The sequence below is a fragment of the Limulus polyphemus genome, unplaced genomic scaffold (genome assembly GCF_000517525.1).
Source record: "Limulus polyphemus unplaced genomic scaffold, Limulus_polyphemus-2.1.2 Scaffold147, whole genome shotgun sequence".
NCBI lineage: Eukaryota > Metazoa > Arthropoda > Merostomata > Xiphosura > Limulidae > Limulus > Limulus polyphemus.
The window spans coordinates 63,291-73,284 of record NW_013665757.1 but is presented as its reverse complement, the minus strand read 5'-3'; the positions used below and the strand labels follow the sequence as shown (position 1 = coordinate 73,284).

The 9,994-nt window shown below is 31.0% G+C and overlaps 1 protein-coding gene across 1 annotated transcript in view; it reads left to right on the top strand.

Moving 5' to 3' along the window:
- LOC106475433 (armadillo repeat-containing protein 8-like) overlaps positions 1 to 9,994 on the top strand; it is a 53,390-nt gene that overhangs the window by 34,185 nt on the left and 9,211 nt on the right. Inside the window, exons 9-16 of the mRNA XM_013936119.2 lie at positions 946 to 1,006; positions 1,289 to 1,513; positions 2,264 to 2,359; positions 4,491 to 4,742; positions 6,077 to 6,319; positions 7,547 to 7,738; positions 8,508 to 8,580; positions 9,726 to 9,819. Of these exons, the coding sequence (XP_013791573.2) occupies positions 946 to 1,006; positions 1,289 to 1,513; positions 2,264 to 2,359; positions 4,491 to 4,742; positions 6,077 to 6,319; positions 7,547 to 7,738; positions 8,508 to 8,580; positions 9,726 to 9,819 (1,236 nt within the window). The remainder of the gene's footprint in view (positions 1 to 945; positions 1,007 to 1,288; positions 1,514 to 2,263; positions 2,360 to 4,490; positions 4,743 to 6,076; positions 6,320 to 7,546; positions 7,739 to 8,507; positions 8,581 to 9,725; positions 9,820 to 9,994) is intronic.

Sequence of the window (9,994 nt, the reverse complement as noted above, 5' to 3'; positions counted from 1 at the left end):
ACCTGTATCACTAAAGAATAATTTGCAATTCACAAAGTTACTAAATCACTTATGAAACTACTTAGCACTATTTAAAGAAAATAAAGTTTAAAGTTTTTGGAAATACTGAATTGCTAGCAAGGTGATCTGAGTGTCTCCCGCCATAATGCTTTGTATGTGCTTATGTTTGTATGTTTATTAAAAACATGGCGCAGTAATCATTAATTGTCAATTTCATCATTAAATACTACACCAAATACAAAATAAATAGCACCATTAAATTTCTTGTAAAAAACTGATTATTATAAAGTTATTTTAAGATTTGTAAGTTCAACCGTTTGGTTTCCTATAGCAAACAAAATAAACAAATAAACAAACTTCCTCTTTTATATATATATATAGATGTATTCAAAGGTAATGCTGATCTATCATGAGTAACCACTTAAATCACAATCTCTCTTTACATCATCATATGCTTTCTGCTGAATCAAGTTCTTTCACAATCTTATCCCCACTTTTTATTTTGATGTGCTCTTACCTGTCTACATTTATAACAAGTATGAAAATTCTAGATAATTTCAGATAGATTTGGATAAACAGAAGCAAAATGAATCATTTGATCTACAGCATAATTATTCAATCATTTTGTTTTCAAGATATGGATTCATAAGTTTAATGTTGTGGACAATTATTATTATGGCACATTGTTTTAACAGTGTTACATGAGCTCTAGTAAGACCTGTTATGGTAAGAATAGAACTTGTATAAAACCACCAGTAGAATAATTTGAGATCAAGTTTACTGAAGTGTTGATTTAAATAAATAACAAAGTGACACTTATATAAAAGATAGTTTTCTTCTTGTTTGAGTGACCATATTTGTGTCATAGATAGTTCTCATGATCAAACAATTATTATTGTATAAGATACTTTTGTAATTCATAAAGTGTATATTTTCTAAAAATAGCATGACCTACCTTTGTCGAGCAGGAGCTGTCACTGCTGAAGATTCCAGAATCGTATACAAGGTCAATTATATTTTATATTCTTTGACATTTACCAGTAAAATCACAGAATTAATGTAAACTTTACAACTATTATATATGATTATTATTAGAAAGCTTAAATAACAGTATTTTGTTCTGGGAGTAACTTATTTCTCCAAGTATCATAGTATTCAAGTAGTTGACTTGAAACAGTGGGCTTATAAGACGTCTGATTTTGTCAAGTTTTGTTTTAAGGTTTAATTTAACAAGATTTTACTTATTTACCAAATTTGAGCTAGTTTTACTGATTTGTACTTTCTGTAGACTCTTCCGACACTGGTCAGGATGTGCAAGAAGACAATGACACCAGAAGAACGGGCAGAAGGAGCAGACACTTTAGCTTACCTAACAGAAGTGAACATGGAACTCCAGCGAGTTGCCAGCATCAGTGATCATCTGATTCCAACACTGGCTGAATTCCTCAAGTTTCAACATCCTTCTTCAGGAGCATTTTCTACCGGAACAGTTTTGGCTAATACCATGAAAAAAGTAATGTCTTTAGGCATTTATGTTGTGTGGAGATGTTTTTTCATAACATCTTTTAACTACTAATGATTTGATCACCAAAACATAGCCACCCACTGATGTAGGCATGAGTCATACTGTTATAATACCATCTTACAAAAAACTGGCAACCATGAAATGAAACTCAATACTTAGAGATGCTTATAATAATATTGGATTTTTTGAAATAATCTTATAAACCACAGAAAACAAAAATGCTTTAAAAAAGGTTTTTGGAAGTCTAGAGCTATGGATTCTCAATTTAAAATACACAAAACTAAATTATTCCTTTCTTTGTTGTTCCATTTATAATCGCTTATTCTGTTCTAGATAGTTGCTTTATGAAAGTGCAAAATTTTTATACAAGTTCTTATTTTGTGGAATATAATATACTTGTTGTTAGAAGACAAGATGAAGAGAGTTTATAAACTATATGCCACTGTATGATAAAAACGTGAACAATTATATAATTTATCTTTAAAAACATTTACTGCTAAAAATTAACCAAAGAACAAAGTTTCACAAAACTATCTTCTTTGTATTTTTTGTCTTGAACAAATAATGAGTTAAAAGAAATTATGTTAATCTCAAACTTTTAATCATATTTTAGAAGTATTCAAATAATTTTGTATAAAGCTTGATAAAACAAGATGGCTTACTTTGAATGAAAATTTGTCAATACAGATTTATACATTTTACTCTAAAATCTGTTATAAGTTTGAAATATTCCTGTAGATTGGGCAAGAGTTGAGAATGTCGCAAGAGTTGAAACAAAGTGCTTTCAAAGCTTTTGCATCTCTAGGTGCCAATGATGAAGACATTCGGAAGAAAGTAAGTTTAGCAATCTTAATCATCTTCTTTTTTTCTTTTTTATTATGTTTGTTACTAGTACAAATCAAGGAAAAGGTATTTTAACAAACATTATTGTTTTTTGAAAAAAATGTCCATATGGTAATGTATGAGTATGATTTATAACACACAGTATAACCTATTTGACCCAACTGTTAGTTACGCAAGATACTAGGTGTTTTGTTTTTCAGTTTGCTATGTAAAATGTAATTTGGCCTCCAAGTAACCCAACTGTCAGTTATAGAGATGTTGGTTTGTTTTTTTAATTTGTTTAATGAAATTGTCATTTTTAATTCCAAAATTTTTGGCTTGTTTTTTTATTTTTAGTTAGGTTTTAATATGTGAAACTATTACTTGGACTGAAAGCTTCCCAGACTATCTTGACTTGCGTACACATTATCAGTCAAAGAAATATCCTTTATTTTATTCATCATATAAGCATTAAATAAATCGTCTTCATATTTAACATCAAAAACAGAGAGCTGAATATGTTATATTAAATTGATTTTGAATTTTCAAACACTAAAATCATGGTGGAATGAAAGGTATCAGAACTACATTTTGGCATTGTTTGACATTTCTTAAATAATGTGATGCCTCCAAAAATTGATTGCTTTTAGGAAGGTATATAACAGCCCTTTCTGACTTAGAATATTCATATAGCTAAATCATAAAGATATGTTCAGATAAGGCTTTAGAGTTCCCAAGATGCGGGATATCCCTTTATACTTAATGGCATTGGAAAACAAAAGATCAGTAACAAAATCCATCCACATGCCCCAGGCAATAGTATGCAAGATAATCAAATAGAATATTTGCTTGTAACAGTGACACAAGTTGCTTCTATAAGATATCTTGGAAAGGAAGACCAACTGTAGAAAAATGTATGAATGGGGGAAAAAATGGTAGCTCACAGAGATACTGAATAAAGTGTGTGTGTAACGTCATAACTTTAACAAGTCTCATGCCATTTTCTACCTTTCAATAAGTGAAAAAAATGGTACATGGTACATGGCATGTTGCAAAATTTTTATGAAGGGATTCATGATCATTGCTGGATACTGTGCCATTAGCAATTCGGAGATCAGCAAGATGGATACAAGGTATAACAAAGATCAAGGTTAACTCTGTGTACTATCATACCAATTTTCTGGACTCTTTGTACCACACAAAAGTACCAGCTTTGTACAGAAATGAGGCCAACAGGATATGGGTTTACCAAGGTAAGGCTTCTTGTTGTACCTCCTTTCAACCATCATATACCTCCAGTATCTGGATAAAGTAATGTATATTTATGCTATTCCATACAACAACATACAAGTCAAGTAGCTGAACACAGCACCTATGGATTTTTGTATGACCAGGCTATCGAAACTGATGCTTGGAAACTGTCATCCTTGTATGCTATATGGATTAGGGAAAGCAAACAGGGAGGAGGGGTGTGTGCTTTGGACATGACAGCCTTATGATGGAGCCTTTTGTAATAGAAGCTGTGCAGAACTGTTGTTAAGATGCATGGTCATCAGATAGAGCATTATCAGATGTGGCAACATGGACTGTAAAGATATGGTGAGACTCCATAAATGTTTTGATATAACATACTCAACCCTCTTTATTGCTAGATGGCAGTAAAATGAACTCTCAGTATAAGAACTGCAAAACAAAAGTTATTTCTGAATATTCTTGCTTCCCATCTTAATTGGGGAAAGGTATAATTTAACATTTCAAGTTACAATGCGATCTACTTGTACATGTAGAGTGTCATTTTAAAGTGGAAACCATATGGCTTCAATAAAGTTTTAAATTGTGTAAATAGGAAAAGTTTTCAATTATTTATTATAATTTTAATTACACAAGTGCCGGTATTTCATATTTAGATTTATAGGGTATCTGTTTAAGTATATTATGTTAATTTTAATATATTTGTGTGTTATATAATTATTATTACTTTAGGCTTCACTTTGAACAAAAAAGACTGACATTATAATAAACTTTTAAAGTACACTTGAGTAGTTGCTAAAGGTACAGCGGTCTTCTGTTGTGATGAGTTTCTGTGTTATATGTATATCAATTTGCATTTGTGTCATTGTTGTTTTTTTTATAATTTATGTAGATTATTGAAACTGATTCTCTAATGGAACATTTGGTTAGTGGACTGTCTGATGCAAATTCTCAAGTCAGCTTGGCAGCTGTTCGATGTCTTCATAGTCTTTCCCGTTCTGTTCAACAGCTTAGGACAACCTTCAAGGATCATGCTGTATGGCACCCCCTGATGAAACTTCTTCAGAATGCATCTGATGACATTCTTACTGTAGCCTCAAGTACACTCTGTAACCTTCTGTTGGAGTTTTCTCCCAGCAAAGAGGTTTGTTGGTTGCTCTTAGTTTCAGTTAGAGTTTTACACAAGTAAAAAGTTTGTTTATTGTTCTAAGTTTCAGCTAGCAACATAACTTTGAAAACTGACCAGTACACTCCGTAATCTTCTGATAGCTCTCTCTCCAAGCAGAGAGGTTTTTTCGTTGCCTCAAACTTCATTTAGTTTCATGACCTGGAAACTGACCACCAGTGCAGTCTGCAATGCTCTGTTATCTCTGTGTCCAAGCAGAGAGGTTTATTTGTTGTTTCAGTTAGTGACTCAACTCGCTGAATAGTACAGCCTGTAATTTTCTGTTAGTTCTCTCTCCGAGCAGAGAATTTTGTTTGTTGTTTCAAGCTTCAGTTAGTGACACAACTTTAAAAATGACTAGTACAAGCTATAATTTTCTCCTATGTTACATTTAGTTAATAAGAAAAATTTAGAACACTCCTCCTTTATATAACTTTTGAACTGTGTAATTTCTAGTGTTCATTGTTGAATAGATGAATGTGCAGAAAACTAACGAATTTAGTGATGTAATATTGTTTTTTTAGCACTGAGTCAAATAAAGCTTCTCTCTCTCTTAGTTCCTGTCGTTCCTAGTGGAACATAGGGCTACAACAACACTTCGCCGACGGAAGTGTTGTTGTAGTTTCTAATGCAGATTGTTATCGGGGTGGAGTTGCTAGCCCCACGCCCAAGTGGGCATGTTTGGTGCGACAAGGACACGAACCCGCGACCCTCGGATTGCGAGTCGAGTGACTTATCCACCGGGCCATTCCGGGCCCTAAATAAAGCTTAGAAACTAATCAATTTAGTGATGTAATATTATTTTTTTAGCACTGAGTCAAATAAAGCTTAGAAACTGATTAATTTAGTGATGTAATATTCTTGTTTTAGCACTGAGTCAAATAAAGCTTAGAAACTAATTAATTTAGTGATGTAATATTATTGTTTTAGCACTGAGTCAAATAAAGCTTAGAAAGTAATTAATTTAGTGATGTAATATTATTGTTTTAGCACTGAGTCAAATAAAGCTTAGAAACTAATTAATTTAGTGATGTAATATTCTTGTTTTAGCACTGAGTCAAATAAAGTTTAGAAATAAGACTATCACTTCAGATTTGCATTGAAGTGGATGTTTAATTCTGTGGGACTTAGTATATATGTAAAACTCATAATAATTACATCAGACTTTTTTTGGCCCTCCTCAGTCACACACACACACATATTTTGGTCCTAAATCCTGCATGTTTTATGCTATTCTTGTATATAGAACTGCATTTGTTTTTATTGGTTACAGTCTATGTTTTTAATTTTGTATTTGGTGTTTTGGTTCATAGAGAATTCTGGAGTGTGGAGCAGTGGAGTTATTGTGTAACCTCACCAGAAGGGAAGATCCAGCTCTTCAACTAAATGGTGTTTGGGCTCTTATGAACATGGCTTTTCAGGCAGAGGAGAAAATCAAATCTCAGATTCTGGCAACTTTAGGCACTGATCAGATTTTCTGTCTGCTCTCAGAATCAGATGTCAACATTCTCATGAAAACTCTTGGTCTACTTAGAAACCTTCTTTCAACAAAACCTGTAAGATTCACTTCTCACTCTCATCCTCTCAGTGAAGCCTGTAAGATTAACTTGTCTTTTTTCATTCTGTCAAGGAAACCTTTAAGGTTTACTTGTCACTCTTGTTCTGTCAATGAAATGTGTAAGATATTCTCATTCTTTCCATAAAACCTGTAAGTTCACTTGTTACTCACATTCTGTCAATGAAACCTGTAAGATTCACTTGTCATTCTGATTCTATCAATGGAACCTACAAGAATTACTTGTCACTGAAACCTGTAAGAATTACTTGTCACTTTTATTCTAATTATAGGAATTATTGTACTCTTTATTTCAAAACATGTATCTAATGTTCATGTTATTAATGCAAGGTAATTGGTATTGTTGTGTTTTTCTAACTGAATTATGTTGTTATTTGGTTATAAAATAGTATAATATTAAATAAACTAATAACTGAAAACTAAAGATTTTTGTGTTTGTGCATATTTGTATTTAAAAAAAATAGAACTGTATATCATAAAAAATATTTATCTTAAACAAAACAAAAGTCAATAAAGTACATACCAAAACTAAATTATATATGTGGATGTTTCATTATGATTTTATTTTGTAATTTATTTGAGTGTAGAGATCACTCAGAATGTTTTAAACCTTGACATTATTTGCCCTAAAAGTATAGAAATACCAGGATGGAAGGATCAAAGTGTGTTAATATGTTTCACACAAGTTGTGCACAACTTTATAAGTTTTATAGATTAGTTACAGCTCACATTTTTGTGTATGGCATTTATTTCATTATATTACATGTATTCTCAAATATTCTTTAAGGTTTATGGCTGATCTTTTCAGGTATGTTTGTTACTTTAATGAAATCTGTATAATGTTGAACTTAAAAATTGCTTTTTTTATTAAGGTACACTGAGTATACAAATTGGTATTTTCACACGATTCTTACTTTTTTGTGAACAACTCAGTATTTTGAATTGGTTGGGTTTTTGTTCTTAAGGTATAATTAAAAAGGTATGATCCAAAAACAGTATGTGCTATTAAAAAAAAATATAGGAAGAAATAAAATTAACAAATATAGTTAGTGCATTCTCCACATAAGTATCAGTATTGTGTGAAAGACTATGGCAAGATGTTCTCTGGGTTTGTGTAAGTAGCATAAAATATTTTGTTCTTTTTAATATATACGTAGTCTCCACTAGAATAGATATGGTGAATAAGTAGGAGTTTTTGTATATCTAGCATATTGACCACATCATGGGATTTCATGGGAAGCAGATCATGCAAGCTGTCATTATGATTCTGGAGGGAGACCATAAAGCTGACATTAAAGAGCAAGCTCTGTGCATCCTTGCCAACATTGCTGATGGAGACACTGCCAAGGATTTTATCATGTCTAATGAAGATGTGCTCAAGGAGTTGACAAGTTACATGGTAAAAAATGTCCTAGGAAGAAACTGAATTATTTAATGGTTACACACCACTACTTGTAATGATGACATTTAGACTAATACATAATGACTGAAGTATCACACTGCTCAGTTTAAAAGATAATTTTGTGGTAGTGTTATTTATGATTTCAGTATAAAGTCTAATTAATTTGTGGATAATATGGTGTAAGTTCATTTCGACTTTGTTGTTTCCTAATTTCCAGTTTTAGATATCATGAAGATTAACTCTAGAATTACCAGTGGACCTCAGTGGTTTTCATAAACACATTTTTCTGAACTACTAATACACTGAAGTGCTTGTGGATCCATGACTTTGTTGATTCCTAATTGTCGTTAGTCTCACTACATCTGGAGATCACTATATACTTTATTTAGAAAATTACTGATTTCATCCAGTTTTTGGTCAGTTCCTTACACAGACAAAAACATGAAATTACTTAATATGATGCAATATTTGCAGTTGCCTTGTCAAGAGAGGGAGCCAGATGTTTTGCATATCAAAGGTGGTAACCCTAGATAATAATGGTTCATCTTCACATACTATCACATTACTGACTGTCTTTGTTTTCTTTTAATGATACAGATGTATGGACACTAAGTAATCAGATCTCGTGTCTAATATCTTAATTGTTGTGAGCTGAGTAATTTTTCCATTATATTTTAACATGATGACTTTTACCCAAATTTTTTTATTATTTCATTTACATTAGAGATATATAACTGAACTGTGTTCGTGGTTTATTTTCTGTTAGAAACATTCCAATGTGAAGCTGCAAATTGCTGCAACTTTCTGTGTGTCTAATCTCATCTGGAGTGAAGAAGATGGTAAGCTAGCTAATCAATGTTTTAAAACAAAAAACTTTTATATATGTCTGTATATATACACACACACGTGTATTGATTCATTCATTGAAAAGTTGCTAGATTGGATTGAAATGAAAATGAACAAGGAAATGTCAAATAAACTCTCATGTAAAGACAACCAACTGAAAGGATTACATGACAAAAAGAGGATATGAAAGCAAATTTTGTAGCTCTAAGCCTTATTTCAACAAGAATTAGTTTTATATGTTTGTACTTTTCTGTTTTTTAAGAAGTCTGTTCAGTTTTATTTTACTCTGTCCACAACTTGGTCCACAGTTTTTAAATATTGGAGATTTATTACAGTAAACTGTCAAACATTGTTTTTACAATTTAACTATTTTGCTTTACTAAAATGAAAAATTAATAAAAGTTTATTTGTTTTAAATTTTAAAGTTGTCATTATAGTATGAATTAGATCCAATACTAATCAGTTTATATTTCTGTACAAAATCTAACCAATCTGTATTTTATAATTAAACCAAACAACTATGTTAATTCAAATTCAAAATATTTGTTCCAGATTAAAATTAGATCATTTATCACCCAGAAATTGTTTCAGAATTGTATAAATGCAAAATAAAACAGTTCATGCTTATATCTGTGTTTACAGTATCTTCATATTTAATATCTTCAGTTTAGTTTTTCAGTATAAACCATTCAAATTTTAAACTGTTTTCTTCACCACATTTTAAGGTTCATGTATAAAATATGTCAGTAATGCTGAGCAGTTAATTGTTTCTTTATATGTATTTTAAATTTTATAACTTGATTTGTGTACTTACAACTATATATATATATATATAAACAATTCAGTATTAATATACAATGTGACATAGTTATCTTTAATCGCTGTTTCACTTATTCATTCTATGATACAATTTCTTTATATAAACAATTCAGTATTGGTATACAGTGTGATCCATTGACCTATCATCATTGTTTTACTTATATATATATGTATATCAACCAATAAGAATTGATCAAGTGTGACATAGTGATCTTTGTTTTTATCACTTTTACGTATTCATTCTAATATCTACTTATATATGCATATAAACCAAACTTAGGAAAACGGACTTTTATGGTTGAATTTTGGATTATTATAGGTGCTCTAGAAAGACAAGCCAAACTTAGGGAAATGGGGTTTCAGAAACTACTGCAACAACTGCTCACTACAAAAGACACAACACTTTTTGACAAGTGAGTTTTCTTTTAAGTAGTTTATTTTCGTTGGCTATACTATCTGTAATTTTAAAAATCTCGTTTTTTTTTGTGTGATAGAAGTATACTTAATGATAAAGCAAAACATGAAAGTAATAATAGGAAGCATTTATTAAATGATTCAGATTCTTCAAAATTCCATCATCAGTAATCT